At 34.3% G+C, this 20168-nt stretch overlaps 1 protein-coding gene across 8 annotated transcripts in view; it reads right to left on the reverse strand.

Annotated features, from left to right (window-relative positions):
- Positions 1-241: 241 nt before the first annotated feature.
- Positions 242-20168, reverse strand: part of Prkacb (protein kinase cAMP-activated catalytic subunit beta) — a 113500-nt gene continuing 93573 nt past the window's right edge. For all 8 annotated transcript variants that reach the window (XM_063257636.1, XM_003478802.5, XM_005007920.4 and 5 more), the window contains 2 exons: positions 12299-12463; positions 242-3488 (listed from right to left, as the gene is read on the reverse strand). In XM_063257636.1, the coding sequence (XP_063113706.1) occupies positions 3363-3488; positions 12299-12463 (291 nt within the window). In that variant the 3' untranslated portion in view covers positions 242-3362. The remainder of the gene's footprint in view (positions 3489-12298; positions 12464-20168) is intronic.

Below are 20168 nucleotides of genomic sequence, written 5' to 3' on the forward strand. Positions count from 1 at the left end.
AGAAGACCCGTGGGAACTCTTCTTCTATTGTTCTGCTCCCACGACCCAAGTATCAATCCAAATGCATGAAAGGTAAGAATCTAAGAATCCACACCAGTGGTGGCGAACCCATGGCACACAAGCCACAGCGGGCTGACTGTATCCCTAAAAGCTCTGAAAGATTTGCCATCGTCGATCTATATTCCCAATAGAAAGTGAATCAGAAAAAAGGCTATTAAATAAAAGTCAAGACCCAGTGGTATTATCCTTTGAAGATACTTTAATTTTGCAGTTATTGATTAATTAAAAAACACAACTGTATTCAGCATTTCCTAGCTATAGTAGTGCATAGGAAATTTCACTCTAAATAAAGAAGTAATTAATGAAATAACAACACACCTTTACACTTTACATTGATAGCTTACAGTTTACAAGGTGCTTTCACATACATTATTTCATTTGAGTCTTACAACAAGCAGAAAAAAACGGTCAGTGGGAAAGAAAATGATTTTTTTCAGGCTTACAATGAGTATTATCAGGCCAATGGCCGGTCAGTACAAGGACATACCAAGAACAGGACGGCAATATCCATAAGCCACAGGATTGTTTTTGGTAAATTGGCAGTTTGATATCAACCGTGTATTTAGCATGAGCGAATGAGTAAGGAATCAAGTCAGACACAAGGTTCTCATGAAATTCAAAGAACTGTACAACACTGTCAGAAATAAGAAGAAAGATGCCCCAAAATATATCACCTTATTGAGACTTCAAAGCATGATATACCTTCAAAATATCCGATAAAAAGAGTCTTGTCATAACGTGGTCAAGTTAGGAGACCTCAGAAAACGCCCAATCTAATGCTTCTATCCTTCAGATAAGGGAACCAAGGTCAAGGTCATGTTGACAGTTTCTGGCCTGAAATTCAGATGTCTTGACTTTCTGTCTGGGATTCCTCTCCACACAATGCCATCTTTTAATTATCTGCTAGGCAAAAACATAGTTTCTTCTGTTTCAAACAACATAATTTGCAGTTCAATACTGTTTTGCCACTTAGTTCTTATTCAAGTTTTTACCTTGCTTTTGGCTACATTGTGGTTGAAATCGAGAATTTAATATATTTTAAAAACATTCTAATTCTGTGTATTTGATTGGTCAGAAACAGACTTCATTGACATATGTGACAGCTTGTTCATGTCTTAAAATAGAGAGTGAAATGGAATGGCTGAATAGCCCTCAAGAGCCATGTATGCCTATGGGTTTCTACTTGGGGAGAGTCTATAGCTGGGCACTAGTAATTTCATAGAAAAAAATACCTTTAGAATTCATAGAAACCTTTTCAGTTACTGAAAACTACATTGTAATAATCAAATTGTCATCCCCATGATTTACTGAAATAATTTTACAATAATATACAACAAAGCTACCATACATTTTGTAGCATACATATAGAATACAATGATCAGCATGTTCTTGGATTTAAATGAAACACAAAAAATTAAAATATTTTATACAAATGATATTTTAAAGTTATCAACATGATGATAAATCTTTGTTACACACAACTTGCTATTTGAGTATTTCAAATTTCTCTTGCACATTTTAAATATAGGTGAACCAACTGAAATAGGTATCAAGCTTTATATGACATTACCATGCAGAAACACTGAACAACCAAAAGACATACTGACTGGTGGACAGAACATCTCAGACAGGATTTTCCAATGTCTTCAAAGGTTTTATAAGGGAATGAGACAAACAAAAACAAGTAGTATCAGTGACCTACCTGCACCAGAGGGAAGAAAGTAGAATGGTAACAACATGTTAAGATCAGTTTGCTTAAAAATGTTCACATAGCATGTAAATTGAGCATAAAAATGAATGCAGATTATTTTAAACTATTTTTGGTGTGTTGTTTTAAGGTAAGTCACTGAGACAGAAAGAGGAAACCAGATGGGGAAAATTAAAATAAAAAAATCCAAAAGAGTAAGAAAAATTGAGTTAAGCTATGGATTCTCAACAAACATTGAACTAAATGTGCAAAAGTGCTTGAAATTTCCACGTGACAGCAATGTTATTAAGTCAGTTGGCAAAGAAGTATAAAAAATAACTAAACTCAAATACTAAAATTGTATCTGCATGATGATACATTCTGTTCACTGAGAGAAAAGAGGTTAGGAATTATGACATATCTAAAAAATCACACCTCAAAATTAAAATACAAATGTGGCAGTTTTATAAACTTTGTCCCTTTTCCTCATTGCTGAGGCCTGGGATGAAACTAGAAGTCGCAACAGTGCCCCTCCCTTAGGTTTATAAATATAGTACATCAGAATAATAAGACCATGCAACTTCTTTTGTTCTTGACTGTTACAAAACAAACAAACAAAAAGCCTCACTTAAATAAGAGTACCTCTATGCTATTTGCAAGAATCCAGCCATTGGTTTGACTTAGCAAAGTATCCAACCAAATCAATGTTCATTTTAGCTTAATTCTTTTCTTTTAAAAAGTTTACGATGGGGACTATAAGAAACTTTAAAATTTGTCACTTTTAATAAGCTTGTTCTGTTAAAACAACAGCTAAAAAGTTCATGGAAGAGTTGATATTTAGAAATCTTAGAACTCCTAAGACCTATAGAAACAGCGTTCCAAGAGAGAAAGCCTGGGTGATCTGCTTTATTAGATTTTGTGGAATGAGTCACACTGTTCGGGCAGGTCACTCAGTTACTCAAGGGAAGGATAATATAGACAGATACAAAGGAAAACAGAATTTCGGTCTGTAGGAATCCAAATTGCCAGGTCTAGCTACTCTGTATTTATTGTCAGAAGAGTGAATTCCAAGACTCTTATGTCCTAATTTGTGTAAATTTCCTTGGAGATAAGACATTCCATCTTCAAAACTTGTCATGGGTTTTTTGGCAAAACTGGGTCTGATCTGCTCAAAGTGGACATAATTACTAGAAAGTTTATCTTCAAGCCATTGGCCAACGAAAATACTGGCAAAATCTACTAAAAGCAACATTTACCCTTCCTTTCAAATATCACACAGCTGTTAACACTGCCCATATAAAACACCAACAAAATAAAATGGAGCACTGTAAAGAGGAAAACTAATGAGAAGGAAGGAACGGGAGTAGGAATGGGGAGAAAGACAACCCCAAAAGTAGGAAAGTGGTCTATACTGTGTCATGGCACAGACAATGCTTGCTTAGCGGTGCCTTGGTACAGAGGTGGATGCAGAGGGCACACACGATGATGGCGAGAAAGACCTCACTCAGCTGCTGGAATGAAGGAACTAGGTAACTGCTTCAACAAGGACGGTCTCGGCTCCACCTCCGATCTCAACAGAGTGCAAGGACTGAGTGTGAGCTCGGCTGCCCTCTCTCTAAAAATCGCTGAATTCCTTTGAACATTTTTCTGTTATAGAGACGCGAATATCTTCTTCTTCATAGTCATCAAAGTTGCTGGTATCTCCGGAGCCTCTGAACTTTGGTATGAATGGAGCTTCAACCTATGAGAAAAATAAGAAAGAAAAAAAGAAATTCCTAAGAATCCCCAAACATGAAGGAAAATAAATCCCTTAGTCTTTAAGTGCCACTAACTCCCTAAAATATAATACCATTAGAAGAAATAAACAGTAAGGTGTTCACTCCAGGAAAAGTACATGTCCACAAACTACATATAACATTTCTAAGAGAATTAACTCTTGTTATCAAGATACTAGCTCCTCAGCTCACAGAACTCTATGCATTTTTCTTTATCAGTTTCTATTTCCAAAGCCTTTGTCCCCCCTCCCTCAAATTCCTTTTATTCTGAGTGTAACACATACATCTTAGAGGTACTTGTAATCTCCTTGGTGGTGGTGTTGCTGTACTGGGGATTAAACCCAGGGCCTCAAGCATCTTAGCAAAGAGCTCTACCACTGAGCTCTATCCCCAGTCTCTACTTTCTCTTTAAATTCCCAATTTGCTTTGTTTAAAATATCTGGCTATCAAAACTTTCCAGGAAGTTGGGAAGAAACATATCCCTTTTAGAATAACAAAATTGTTAAGTCCTAGACATTTGTCTCTTTTGATTCTAAAGGTAAATGCCTTTGGGTATTTAGGATATGGTATTCTATGGAGATTTCATGGTGTATAAAATGTGTGAGGAAAAGCCGAAAAAAAAAATAATGCTTCAATTTTCACAGAACCTACATGCAGTTGTTTCTTTCCTTAATATAACTCTTTGAGGAAGGCTGATATTTTCATTCCCATTTTACAGATTATGCAACAGAGTTGACCAAATTTACATTACCAGTAAGTAGCTAAAGGAATTCGCCATGGGTCTCCAGTTCTCATCCAGAGCTCTTTCTAGTACCTATACCAGAGGTCTCAAAAGCTTTCTAATGTATTTATTTTTTGGTGAAATACTTTTCAGTATAATATATATAAATATATGCATAAATTATTTATATGCATGATTATGCTAATATAAGATAGACACATATATAAGACATTTTTTAAGAAGGTGGAAAATAATAGGAATGGAAATTCTAATGCAATCTTCATTGCGGCACCTGCCACAGGGATTGTTATTTTGTGCTACTCAGAAAAGTGAGCTAAGCAGATGGCTGCCTTATTTCTAGCCAGACAGTACTGCAGCATCATACTTATGGGGCAGCCATGCAGTTGCACAGTTTCAATTGTATGGACCACTTCACTGTCCTGGGTAGTTTTCCTTTTCTGTTACATAAACACTGGATCAGAGAATGAAGAAGACTATAAAAACCATATACATTTACTAGTTTTTTGTACAGTTATGTGTAGTTATAATCAACAAGATATCAAAAGAAATGCCTAAACTACTAGATTATTTCTATTTGTAAATTATCCAGAATCCTCACATGAATTTACTTGATAGTGACATCTGGTTGTTAGTCAATTTGCTTAACACTACAGTTTAGTTTTTTACCAGTTTTATTTTGGTACCAGGGATCGAACTCACGACCTTGTGCTTTCCAGGCAGGTGCTGTGCTGCTGAGCTGCATTCCCAACTCACCACTTGTGAGTAAGTTAACAGTAACTCAAGGCCCTTTGAAAATACATGAACTCTACATGACTGGCAACAGTTCTGTCCTACCACACTGTCAGAATAATTGTTAAAAATTCAATGCATATGGAGAGAGTATGAGACAGTAAATAAATGCAGAATAACAATATTTTTATTTGTAAGTATGAAATGATTCAAAATAGATCACAAATCATTGAAATACTAATAAAATTAACAAACTACAAAGAAATCTAAAAAATATACCTAATATAACATTAATAATAAATATAACAATAAAGATATAAGCAATAATAGTTGCAAATGAATATGGACAATTTTATAGAAAATATACATTTCTAAAATTGACTCAAGAAGAATCAACAGTCCTTATCTAAAAATTTATAAAGAATAATTATAATTTTACATTCTGGAATTTCCTAAAGTATAAAACCATGGAAAACTTCCAATCTCATTTTATGAATCCTACATAATCTGCAGTCCAGAAAGACAGAAACTATAGATCAATGCAAGACATGTCTACGGAAGTAAAAATCTTAAATTAAATGTTCACAAATTGATTTTGGATAAATATTAAAATAAAAATATTCCACAATTAAACTGTATTGATTCCAGAAAAATAAAGGTATGTGCCTAATATTATTAATCACAATAATATGTCAAGATATCCTGGGAAGCAGAGTTATTTCTCTAATCTGGTTAAAGAATACCTATCTTAGACAAATAGCCAACTTCATTTTGGCAGTAAAACATGAAAGGCATTTCTGCTGAAAAATGAGACAAAACAAGAAAGCTAGCCACTCTACTATTTAAAAATACCATTCTAGACATTTTTGGCATATATAGTAAAGCAAAAATGAAAACCAGAGCTGTAAATGTTGTAAAAGCAACAGGCCAAATGAAATCCCTGTTTCTGTGACTGTCAATAAAAATACAAAGAAGTTATAATAACTTACTGAAAGCAACAACAAAATTTAGTAAGGTGGTAAATTATAATGTAAATATAGAAAATATTTTCCCCATATCTTGCTAAAATAGCAAAACAAACACCTGTGCATAATTTTAAGGAATCTGAAACATAAATTTAAGGGATAATTAAAACTTTACTCAATGCCAAAAAATATTTGAATAAATGCAGAAGCATAATATGTCCATTATGGTACATTTACAAGATTCAAATTTTCTCCTAATTAACATGCAAGTTTACTGTGATCACAAGTTAAATCTCTAAATACAACATAAATCTTCAGGAAGTTCAGACCACAGACAAAACACTGATAAGTCTAATTTTTTTAAAAAAAGGGAAAATACAGGGGCTAACGATGGCTCTCTAGGAACTATTTACTTAAATTTCCAAATATTTATTAATACCTAGATTAATAAAATTGCCTCTAAGATAATGTACAGACAGAAAATTTGGAAGCAAGATAGAGGAATTAGACCCAGACTCACATAACTTTAAATAGCATTGTGCAAGTCACAGGGTACCATACAAGAATTAACAATGAGAATCAACAAAGTAATTGTCATATACTAATTGTGATGAGGAGGGTGGTCAACCATTGTGATACAAAGGACTGAAAAAGAGGGGAAAGTATAGTGTGGAGAAAATAGATCTGAAGTGATCACTAAGTTATGCAAAAGACTGTAGTGATGGAGAACAGAGAGAGGAATGATAAATGCTTGTCAAATGTCAACGACATCCTACCTACCTAGCAGGTTTATGATGATTCCAAATGTATTTTCTTGACAAATTACCTGATTATAACTGTATGAAATATATCCCAACTGGAAAGAGCTTAACCAATCTAATCTTTCTTCTGAAACAAATCTTCCTTTGGTATTCTCTATGTTAACTCAAATTTTAAGGATGATAAAGATGATGTTATGTAGAAGTCTGTTCACTCAAGATAATACTACAATGACTAGTTGACCTGGGATTCAGATCCATGAGTATTTCAGGCCAGAGTTCATGTCCTTCTTTGTTACCTTTATAGAGATAGTTTTTCTCCTCTCACTGCTCAAAAGTTAAACAGATGATGTGCAACATCTATAGATATCTTATAAAACGGCACTATTCAATGATTTTGGCTTCATTTTAATGATCATGTAAAAAAGATGCTAAGGAATAACGTGATTCTGGGATTGGGAAGCTTAAGAACTTGCTGTTAACTTAGCAGTTGCAAGATCAGGTTTAAACTGATTCACCTATGAACTGATTTCTTTTCAATATATTGGGGAAAATGGTACCATCTGTTTTACAGAATTATTCCAAGGTCTAAAACTAGAAGTGACAGAAAATTACTTTGTTTTTGTTGTTGCTTTCTTCTCGTTTTGTTTTATGGTTTTGAGACAGAGTCTCACTATGTAGTTTAGGCTACCCTTAAACTCACTCTGCGGTTCAGACTGGCTTCAAATTTATGGTGACCATCCTGCCCTCACCTCTCGAGTGCTGGGATTACAGGTGTGCACCACCATGCCCACCAAGAACTGCTGTTATTAATCACCAAGTCTGCATTGGTGATAGCAAACAGAGAAAAAAATATGAAATGATTTTTATGAGATCTAAAATCTCTTTAATCACTACAGAACTTATTTGTGACTATATCACATATCCATTTGAGATAATAATGCTAACAGTTATATTTCATGAATTGAAAAACTCATCTTGTGAAACACAGAGAGACACACAGAGATACAGAGATATTGTTTTGGTCTTACTATATCTCCTAATTATTGTATTTTAAAATCCTTTTATTGCTTTTGTTTTTATAATGCTTTAAAAATTATAAATTAGAAAAATGTTTTCATGGGGCTGGGGATTTAGCTCAGTGGCATAAGAGCCTGCCTTGCAAGCAGGCAGTCGTGAGTTCAATCCCTGGTACCAATAAAAAGGAAAAAGACAAAAAAAAAAGAAGAAGAATGCTTTCAATATTTAATTAGAATATTAAAATATTTTCTCTTCAGGAAACCCACTATTATGGTTCCACAGCAATATAAAACATGGAAATTCTCTAAAACAATAGAAGTTCTGCTTTTATTTTTTAAATTGGAGAAAAAATAAACATGATAAAAGCTCTGTTCACAAAAGTTATTTTTATTGGCATTTAAGAAGTAAAAGGAGAGTATAGAAAAATATTTTCTTAAATTTCTCAATTTATTACGAAGAAGTAGTTATACCTATTATTAACTAAAATACTACAGTTAACATAGCTAATATATTGGTAACGTGGGTAATACAAAAATTAGTTTCTTTTAAATATGCTACTGTTCTACTACTAGCTAGCCTCTTTTATTATGGTTAAGCCCAGAAATTAACTTGGTTTTATGTTTATCTTGTAGCCTTCAAGTCACGTCAATTTCAGAATCTCTTAAGCAAGCAAAAAATGTCAGAAACTTCAGACACAGAACTATTTTTTGTTTTTACTTTTTAGTTATATGACTATATGAATAACTCTGCTGCTCTCTGAAACTGTAAATTTCACGTGGGCAGAAACAAAGGTCAACTCCGCTCCTCATTGTGTTCTCAGCATGTTGTAAAATACATACCATAAACTCAGATGTTCAAAAACTATATGGAGAAATACGTGAATAAATAATTGGGAAAAGACAAAATGCAGTTTCGGAAAATTTTCTTTAGACATTACAAAGAAGGCTGAATAAGAACTACCTCACTATTTATCTTCAAATTATTTTCAAAGGATACAAGAAAGTTGCATGTGAGGAAAGATGAATGTTCAATAAGTAATTCAGCAGGGGCAGGGGATTTGGCTCAGCAGCATATGTGCCTGTCTGGCAAGCACTAGGTTGTGGGTTCGATTCCTGGGACCATAAAATGAGTAATTCAGCAAATATTTAGTGATTTTAGTGATACTGATGACAGGAGGCTAACAGAAAGTAAGATCCCTGTTCTCAAGGCAGTATGTTAAAGTAACAGTGACTACATCAAAGAACACCTCTTAGAGAATATGTAACAGAAGTAACATTTAAGTGAACTCTTAAAAGATTAATAAGAATATGACAGATGCACAAATGAGAAAACCATCCAGAGAAAAGGAAGAAACTTTTTCATGGGGCTGGCATGAATTTTTGGGGAGACATTACAGAATAAATTTGGAAGCCTGATAAATGCCAACTGAGGTGAAAGTAAAGACTGAAAAATATCTCCAGAAATTAAATTAAATTAAATTAAATCAAATCAATGAAATGTGACATCTGGCTGCATGCCTGTGTGCCATTTCTGAATAGGAGACTATTTGTTTATATGTTGTCTTTTTATGTGGCTTCAAATCAGTTTTGAAATGCAAACCCTAAGGACATTGTCAAATACACAATTTCCGTAACATTGTGAAGAATGCAGGGTAGCGGTTGAAACACCTAACAAGGAAAGCATTTTAGATTAATGATCAAAACAGAAAACAGTATTTCTCTATTATCTAAGCAAAAAAATCATTTAAAAATTGTAGGATAAAAGGTTCTTTAGATTCTCCACAGGATTAATTTGAAAGACAAAACATTGAAATCCTATGCTACACTGAAAATACCTCTATAATTTAAATCCTTTTAAATTAAATTAAATTAAATTGGTTAATTAATTTAGGTTTTGGTAATGGGGATCGAACTCATAAACACGTGATTGCCAGGCAGGCACTGATGCTATTGCGCTAAATCCATGGCCCAACTGTTTTGTTTTAAAAAGAAAAAAACAGTAATACAGAATTTCACATCAAGCTAACAGGAAATTAACAATGGTTAATATATTGCATATTATTGTCTTCAAAGTAGTTGCTCAGATTATAAGGTATGCAAAATTGATCAAACAATATAAGCATAAACTGTTCTTTTCAATGAACTAAAACAAATCAGTATAATTATCTTAGCTATCTTGTATATATATATATTTTTTTCTTTTCCCTTCCTTCTTTTTTCCTTTCCTCCATTCCAATTGTTCTTTCCTTTTGAGCAGTTTCTTTTCCTTTCAATATCTCTACTGTAGATTTTGGATCTTATTTACTCTTTTAGTTTCTTATACTAGGGAAACAGTATGACATTTACATGAGTTAGTTGTATCAATTTACCTACAGAAAACCTCACGTTTATTCTTTATAGCTGAGTAGTACTCCATTATATAAAAATACCACATCTTTTTAATTCATTCTTCAGTTAAAGGGAAATTTCTAAGATCTGGCTATTACAAATTGTGCTGCTATTAACATGAATGAACCTATATCACCATGGTGTGATGTTTTTAATTCTTTGGGGAAAATACCCGGAAGGATGATAGTTGGGCCAAATGTAACTCCAATCCTAGTTTTCTGAGGAATCTCCACACTGATTTTCACAGTGGGTGTATCAATCTACACTCCCACCAATAGTGAAGAAGGGTTCCTTTTTCCCTATAGCCCCTCCAGGAATTGATGCTAGATATTTTTTCTGGGGTGAGATGGAATCACAGTGTTGTTTTAATTTGCATTTCCCAAATGACCAATGGTGCTTAACATTTTTTCATATATTTATTTGCCATTTGTATTTCTTCCTCTGAGAACTATGTATTCATCTCAGATGCCCATATTTCGATTGTTTTTTTGAATTTGGGGGGACTGATTTTTTTCAATTCTTTATTTGTTCTAGACAGAACTCCTTTGTCTGAGGGACAGTTGGCTAAAATTTTTTACAATTCTGTGGGTTTTCTTTTCATTCTGTTGGTGATTTCTTTTGATGTGCAAAAACTCTTTAATAAGATGAGATCCTAGTTGCTAATTCTTTGAAGAATCTCCTGTGCAGTTTGGTTTTGGTTCATGAACTCTTTGCCTGCAACTATGTCAAAATTTTTACCTACTTTCTTTTCCAGTAGATTTAGTGTTTCTGTTTTAATATTTAGATCTTTGATTCATTTTGACTCTAGTGCATGGTGATAGACATGGGTCCAGTTTTAGTCTTTGACATGTGGAAAGTCAATTTATCCACTACCATTTATTGAAGAGGCTATTTTTCTTCCAGTGAACATGTGTAGCCTCTTTGCCAAAGATAAGATGGCTGAGTCTTTGCAGTTCTGGCTGTATCTTCTAATCTGCTGAATTGATCCTCCGGTCTGATTTTGTTTTGTTTTGGTTTTTTCTGCCAGTACCATGGTGATTTTATCACAGTAGCTTTCAAGTCAGGGCTTGTGATGCCTCCTGTCATGCCTTTGTTGCCCAGGATTGCTTTTGTTATTCTAGGTCTCTTCTGTTTCCAAATAAATTTTAGGAAAGTTTTATCTGGATCTATGAGGTATGCTGATGGTACTTTGATTGGGATTGCACTGCATCTGTGTAACAGTTGGGAGAATGGCCATGTTCACAACGTTTCTTCCAATCCAAGACCAAGAACAAGGGATGTCTTTTCATTTTCTCAATCTTCCTTTTTTAGAGTACTGCAATTTTCAATGTACAGCTCTTTTACATCCTTTATTCCTAGTTATTTCATTTTTTGGGGATGCTTTTGTAAAAGGTGGTGTTTCTCTAATTTCTCTGAGTTTGTGTACAGGAATGCTATTGAATTTTGAGTGTTGACTCTGTATCCAGTTGTGCTACTGAATTTGCTTATTATTTCTAGGAGTCTTTTTGGTTGACGTTTTGGGGTTTTCTAAGTAGAGTATCACGTCATCTGTGAATAATGATAATTTAATTTTTTCTTTTCCTATCCTTATTCCTTTTATTTCTCTCTCTTGTCTAACTGTTCTGGCTAATGTTTCCAGAACTCAATTGAATAGGAATGGTGACAGTGAACATCCTTGTCTTGTTCCTGATTTTAGATAGCTTTTATTAGATTGAGGTAAAGTCCACTTATTGAGATTTTGCAGGTTTTTTTTTTTTTTTTTTTTTTTTTTTTTTACCATGAATGAGTGTTGGACTTTATCAAAAGCTTTCTCTGCATCTATGAGATGATAATGTGATTTTTATCTTTGACTCTGTTGATATGGTGTGTTATATTTATTGATTTGTGTATGTTGAATAACCCCTGCCTTGGTCATGGTGTATAATCTTCTTGATGATTTGCTGCATTCCCTTTGCTAGTATTTTATTGAGGATTTTTGCATCTATGTTCTTTATAGAGACTGACCTGTAATTTTCTTTTTTGGTTGGGTCTTTCTCTGGTGCTGGCATTAGGGTAAATACTTTTTTCCAGGAATGAGTTAGGGAGAATTGTTTCCCTTTCACTTTGATTGAGGAATTAAATCCTAACTTTTAAAAAGCTTTAAAAAAAAGTTTAAAATTGAAGTAAGAGTCTCACCTTCCTCTGGTAAATGGCAATCCAATCTGTTGTGGCAAACCACTTGTGGGTTTTTATATCACTCACACCATTCTTCAGGTTTCCAAATCGCTTTGTCAAATCCACCTGCAGCAGGTTCCGCAGAAGGTCCTTGAGATCAGAACTGAAGTGAGATGGGAATCGAACCTGCAAAAATTAGAGCATATGCTGAAACTCATGTTCAAGACTCATGGCATTCTTGTTTTGATTTCATAAAGATTTTTTGTTAAGGCAAAAGGTTTATTATATAAACAGAAATAGTCAGCAAGGCCCTTAGGACCTTCAAATACTTTTAACTGCATGCTGTAGTCCCCATCAAAACCTTAAAAAATGTAAATTATTTGGGTGAATGAAATAAAAGTGCTCTTTTAGGGCCTTATTTTAAAAATGAACTTTCTTCCCTTTAAGAACACAACTAGCTGTGCACACATTTGGAACATTTCCAACCAAATCATAAGCCTCATGCATCTTCAAGAGTGGTCCCCGTGGTTGTTCCTTAGTAAGCTTCTGTCTCAAAGCTGCACAGATTAAGGATTGTAATAGAAACAGAACAAGCACTAGTATGTACATTTCAAAAAGAGATCTTTCCAAAAAAAAAAATTCTAAAAGAGATCGTAAAAACCCACATTGCCTTTCTAGTGAAAATACTAAACTATTTTTCACTTATTAGAAGACAACTTTTAAGCATAATTCTACTATTATGTAACATTATGACTGGAATACTAGACAAGATGATGAAAAATTCAGATTCCTGAGCATTAGAGATGATTATTGTCCCTGCTTTATAGGTGGAGGTGAAGCAATACCAATTGCTTCTATAATGATTAAATAATCTTCCCAGGACTACAGAGCTAAGTGATAGCACTGTTATTCTTTTTAATTTTATTTTATTTAGAGAAAAACAAAACAGAAAAAAGGGTAGAAATAATACAAAATTTCAAAAAAAAGTAAGAAATGACTAGTCAAAAAAATAACAGTAAGAAATCTTAGTAGTATGGTTATTTATCTTGCGCACTTCAATATACATGCAATTACATCCTTTAGAGCACTTTCTTTCCCTTTCATTATTACAATACCTATTATATATTTTGGATCTTATTACCCTTTAGTTTTTTATTATTACTTTTTATACTAGAGAGACAATACGATATTTACAAATGTGAGTCTGATTTATTTCATTTATGAGGCCAGTCTCAAGTGTAACACTGTTATTCTAAACAGGTGCTCTGATGTTAGAGTACAGACTTATAATTATTCTGGACTAATTATTTGATTCCACAATCTGAACATAATCAAGATGAGGAGCTTTCTGAAAGGCCGGTATTTTCATTTAAATTTTTTCTTTTCTTTTTTTTCCCATCATTTATCCTAGTTGAAGTAGTAACTAGAGAACAAGGATGGGGCTAGAGATGTAGCTCAGGGACACTGCTCCTACCTGGCAAGCACAAGGCCCTGAGTTTGAGTCTCAGCACAAAAAAAAAAAAAAAAAAAAAAAAAGCAAATCAGAGGTTCTTAAAAGCCACACAGTTTACTTTAAAAATGAGGATTTTTTTTTCCCAGTGGTTATCTTAATTCAGACTTTGCCTGTGGTACATCTAACCATTGTTCAGGTGCCAAAGCAATAACTTACTTGAGACTTACTTGAGGTCTGTCTTTATTTGGAATTGCATTTGCATGAACTGTTCAATGGTAAGGTGCCAGTTAGTTATCCCTTGATGATGTCCAGAACTGTGGACAGTAATTTACAAAATAGAAGTAATTTTCCAGATTCAGGTAATATAGAATGCAGTACACGAAGGATAGAGGTTCCTAAAGTAGCCATTTATGTACATATGTGTATGTATGTAAAGGAAGTGGTGGTCTCAGATTAGTAAAAGGGAGGAAGGTATATTTGTATGTATAAGGCTAACAATGATTCTCAAACAAACCGAGTGGTGGTGGTTGACAATAGATTCATTTGAGAATCTTTTAAAATTAGACACAGCTTCTGCTACATCACACGTTCTTTTCCAGAGACTTTTGGTAGACAGTTCACACTCTCATAATGGTGTGTTTTATTAGTGAGAATTTCGGATATCGTAAAGTATACTGGAGTAGAAATAATGAGAATCATTGTGAAAATATTTTTCCTGTGATTGTTCTGAAATGTAATCTGAAATATAATTTCTAGAGCCAAGTCAAATCACCAAACTGGAATTACTAAAAACTCCTAAAAATCATAAATAAACCAAACAAAATTATGTTTTAATATCGGATCCTCCTTGGTAGCACAATAACCTGGAGATATCAGCCAATTCGGTAATAGGAAGAGTGACCTTCCTTCAAAACCATATTGAGAAAGTATTTTTTGTCATGAACAAGTACAACCATCTTAGAAAGGGAAACCAAAATTGTAGATTATTGCAGTGAGAATGAACTTATTTTACTTTAGTCAAAATCTTCATTTTAAAGATAAGGAACTTGAGCTCTAGAAGGCAACTGACTTAGTCAGTGAACTGTGGGAAAAATAACTTACCAAAGCACTCCTGACTTCCACATTTCTGAGTTTTCTGCCACAGCAAATAATGTGACAGTTGCTATAAATAACCAGATAGAGAAAAAAAGACATTCTAAGCCCATTAGTCCAGAGATACGTTTATTGGAACCCTGGTATCATTTAACATGGAAAAGGTACTTGTACAACATGAAAGAGCTGCTCACGCAATATGCACTTCCTGGAGTTCTTCCTTTGGTCTGTTTCCCTTAACTTTATTTCCTGTTTAGAATTCTTTCCAACCTTCAGAGACCATGTTACTTCTGAGTTTCCTAATGATACATACTTGAGATTGAATGCATTGCTACAGTGAGGCATACACAGTGGTGCATAGTATGTACAGCAAGCTCCTGGGAAATGATACATATGTATCTAAATTTAAGATCACTGGAAAAAAATACAGATGTTTCGAATCCACAGAAGACCTAATGAATGAGTATCTCTAGGGTGAGACACCAAAGACAGACCAATTCATGGCAACAGAGACCTCAACTGATCTGGCATATGTCAAGGTGTGAGGGTCTAATGAATAAATGAATTCAAATTCCGCAGATATCAACTGAACACTGACTAGGGACAGGAACGGATGTGCTTCAGATACATTAGTAAACACATTAGTAAAATACATTAGTGAAATGATTCCTGCCTTCATGCAGTTTTCATTCTAGTGAGAAAAATGGAAGATAAATAGTAGTAGCAACTGGAGTGATCCTTTAAAAATGCCATTGTATCACTCCTCATATACAGTATTGTAAGAGCTTTAAATTTTATTTTGAAGAATGGGGCATCTTCGCATGCCAGCCAGTGTGCCTGCCTGCCTTCTTTCCTTCTACCTCCCTTTCTTCCTTGTTTTTGGTGCTAGGGATTGAACCTAGCACCAAATATCTTGTGCAAGCTTAGTGTGTGCTCTCTCACTGGGCTGCAGCCTCGCAACAGACCATCACTGAAAGGATTCAATTTAAGCTTTGTACTTTTTGTGGGGAGGGGGTACTGGAGTTAAACTTGTGATCCTGTGCTTGCCAGGCAGATGCTTATGCCACTGAGCTACATCATGGCTACTGATTTAACATTTTTAAAAGAACCACTCTTGTGACTCAGATGAGAATGATGGTGGTAGTGGTAAAAATCACTGAATTTTGTACATATTCCAACAGGAGAGCCATAAGGATTTTCTATACATTAGATGTGGAATGAAGACTTTAAGGTGTTTAGTCTGCACAGGTACAGGGATAGAACTGCCGTTGATTGAGATGCAAAAGGTTGTGGAGGAAGCAGATTTTTCCTAGGGGTAATAAAAAGCTGTCTGCTTTAGCAAGGTTAAATTTAGCAAATTTATTAAATATCTGATGGGAGATCTCAAATAGGATTCTGAATATAGGAGTAGATATGAGCTGAAAAAATGAAACAAAACTGTCAGCTGGCACTTACAGACAAGAGGCTGGCTGAAAAAAAGAGGCCTCAGGGTGCTGGGGATTTAGCTCAGCAGCATAAGCGCCTGCCTTGCAAGCAGGCAGCTGTGAGTTCTATCCCTGGTACCAATAAAAAAAGAAAAAGACAAAAAAAAAAAAAAAAAAAGAGGCCTCAGCCAATGAGACTAAGAAGGAAAGATCAGCAATGGAGGAATAAAAACAACGGTAAAGAGTAACTGGGGCAGGTGAGGAATAACAGACCACTGCACCAGCTTCTATTGTTTGCTTTGCTACAAACCACTGTTTGGTTTTGGATAATTTGAAGTTTTGCTTTACCTACAAATAGGATGAAGGAGTTAAATAAAAAAAAAAAAAAATTAGCATCTTTGACGCTTCAAAACTTCTACCAGTTACTACTTCTTAAGAAGTTACTTATTCTTCTATTTGTTTTAGCAGACAGAGGCTTGTTATGTTGCCCAGGCTGGCCACGGACTCCTGGGATCAAGCAGTCCTCTTGTCTCAGTAGCTGAAATTATTATTGCACTTCATGAAAAGAACTCCTGGATTTTTAACTCTAAAACCAGTTAAACACAAGCTCTGTCACCTAGGAAAATCCTTCTACCTTCCTAGATATCAGTTTCCTTATCTCTAAAACGCTGACAGTATTTTTCATTTGGCAGATATGAAAAGAAGTTATGTAACTCTAATGAATCTGCCTTTTTCTTTTTTTTTTTTTTTTTAATGCTGCCTATCTTGGAGACACAAATTAAATAGTTTTCATTTTTAAACTTTCCTATGAGAGCACTATTTTAATGACTCTAGGCCGGATTTCTAGATTTGAAGAAGTAACATGAAAGATAGCAAATCTATGTTTATGTGGCCTAAGGCATTTTAACGACCTAAGGACTGCAACCCATGTCAGAAAAGTCTTTTGGAACACACTGCAAGTTCTGCCTTTCTTCTTGGTTCATGTGCCACTGTTAATTTATGGAATAAAAACTTTCTTAAAGGTTACATTTTATAAAATGAGGGGAAAAAAGGATAGCTAAAGACTTGCTTTAGAAGGAGAGCTTGGTAAATATATCTGCTACCCAAAATTACTTTGTCAAATTACATTATGTAATATGTTAAACTACAAAACTCACTCTGAATTGAGCGAGCTCAACAAAATATTTGTGCTGCTTTCAGATCAATTATAAAGTTTTTTTTTTTTCTTTTGTCTTTTTCCTTTTTATCGGTACCAGGGATTGAACTCACGACTGCCTGCTTGCAAGGCAGGCGCTTATGCCGCTGAGCTAAATACCCAGCCCCCCCAATTATAAAGTTTTATACAGTTCAGTTTCATGAATGACTATTGTTTTCTACACATTCGATAGGAAGTTGCATACAGCAAAGCAAATTAGTTCATGTTGTTATGCATAATTTAAATTCACTAACTGACATTACTCTTTTTTTCTTTTAGAAATAAAATAAGTCCAAATCAAGTTTGTCTACACTGAACTTAGTTACAAAATTTATAAAGTTTGTTTTTGGCTTATAGCAGGGAAAAATTTTACTGCTCTTCTGCTTATTGGCAGGAGACACAGTTAAGTAGTAACGTTATCTTTTATGCATTAGGATAAAATTTACTGGGCTTAAATGACTCAGAATTTGCACACAGCCACCAAGCAATAATCTACTAATTCCTGGTCATAGCATATTAAAATAAATTTAAATTATCTCCCTAAGTTAGGTACAAGAGGTTCTAAAACACCTGCAGTACCAGTGAAGAATTTATCTAGCAAAAATTATCATATATATTAGTCAACTTTTCAAAGGCCCTGATAGCTTTTTAAAAACTAGCATTCAGCTGTTATAGACATGGTTCCAAGCTCCACACTACCTCAAAGAACCCAGGGCAACTTGGATATGATAAATAAAAAGAAAGAGCTAGGACATTTGAGAATATTTATGAATTCTGGTGCCATGTCTATGGGTTTTCTAATCTGCTCGCAGTGCTATGCAAAAACAGTGGTAGACAAACATATTCTGTGGCTGCAGAGAATACTACCCACACCACCCTCACTCCTCTCACAAAATAGAGCCATTTTGTAATCATCTGCTCATCAGAGCCTTGAAGAGCTGTCTCAAATCAGGTGTTAATGAACATTTTAAATGACTGCAGCAAAGCGTTTAAAAAATGACCCTATATGAATGGTAAAAATGCCTTTGATTTTATTAAAATAACTTCTGAGTACATCTAAGCCTCTTTAACTATAGCTATGGCCAAAAATAGTATTTAAATTTCCCAAAAAAGTATTAACAGCAGCATCTGAGAAAAAATGTGGAGGCATATGTGCGTGTTACTAAGGAAACAGAGTAGGTTCACAGAACAGTTAATGTAGCAGGCCTGAGATCACCACCCTTAGGACTCCTTGAGACCAGACCCCCGCAGGTATCTGCAAACTTGAATGGTATCACTTCCTTACACTGTGTGAAACTTCCTCTTCATGACGAGAGTGGCTTAGACTCTTTGTACAAACAATATGGTTTATGCTGAACATCAACTTTCGTTCTGGAGATCTTGGGTTTGGATATGTGCTCTGTAGCGAGTGCATGCGTGCACAGTTTCCAACATGAACAGTGATTATAGTCTCGTGAGCTGCACTAATACAGGGCGTTTCCCATGTGTTTCACAATTCATTGCTGGAGGAGTTCAGTACATTGCTGTGGTCACCGGGGAAGAACTAGAACGAGTGTTCCTGGTTTCCTCTGGACTTAGCCTGACTGCTTTTCCCTTCGCTGATTTTGCTTTGATTTCCTCTTTTGTAGTAAGTCTTAGATGTGAGTATCAGTGTAGGCTGAGTCCTGTGAGTTCTCACAGGGAATTACAAACCCAGAGAAGGGTTTTGGGACCCATGACATAGAAAGGAATGGCCTTTGAGCTGCCAATCAATTATCTTCATGTGAATGTTGATCTGTCTTTGGGAAAACTTAATCAAGTCTTTGATCACTCAGTATATACTTGCGTTTCTATTTTTAGACTCTGTGCATATTTCCTTGTACATTCCTGGTGCTTGTTAAAAATGGAATAATATTTATGCTACATATAATGAAGCTCAGGATTTTTTAAAAATTATGTAAGCCAGACTCTAAAGGCTGGTTTCCATAATAGCTGTTCTTTGATTATCCTATTTGCAAGTATCTGTTTTGAACACAGTATTAACTTTTATACTTCTGTGGATAATACAGCCAGATAGAATTGCTATCAGATAAATGATTATTGTGATAGTATATATGGCACCAAGGCATTAATCTAAAGACTGTACACAAAAACAGCAGCATATATATTGTTAGGACGAAGAATAGTTAAATTGAGAATTATATTTTTTTTCTGTCAGCTATACATTTCTAAATCAGAACCTTAATACTGCATGAATAATTTGACATTTAAATACCACCTCTTCTATTTTTTAAAGGCAAAATATGTGTAGGAGACAATCTAACAAGCTGATAGATCATCTTTCTGTACATTTAAAAGTAGCAGCTTTAGTTGAAATACTATGAGAGAAAAATATTTAATGTTCAGATATACATATTTCAGAGAATTAATCATTTATTTTTATTTTAACTTTTGACTATCATTGATAAGTATAATTTTTATGGTATGGATTCAGAATGGAAAACACAATCAACATAAAATGTTGCATAAAAATAGTCGTTTAAAAATCAGAAAAGGCAATTCTGAATGGAGAGTGTATTCTTAAATGCTATTTTATATTAAGACCATTAAAATTTTAAATGCAAATAGGAGATCTATAAGTATAAGGCTAGAATAGATTTTTAATGACTTGAAAAATTAGAAGAATTTAAAAAAATAGTTAATTTCCAATCTGCCTTTTAACTCTAAACACAGAGCTTTTACAATGTG

Source organism: Cavia porcellus, unplaced genomic scaffold (genome assembly GCF_034190915.1).
Source record: "Cavia porcellus strain 051 isolate PalLab524CR breed Dunkin Hartley unplaced genomic scaffold, mCavPor4.1 scaffold_1, whole genome shotgun sequence".
Taxonomy (NCBI): Eukaryota; Metazoa; Chordata; class Mammalia; order Rodentia; family Caviidae; genus Cavia; species Cavia porcellus.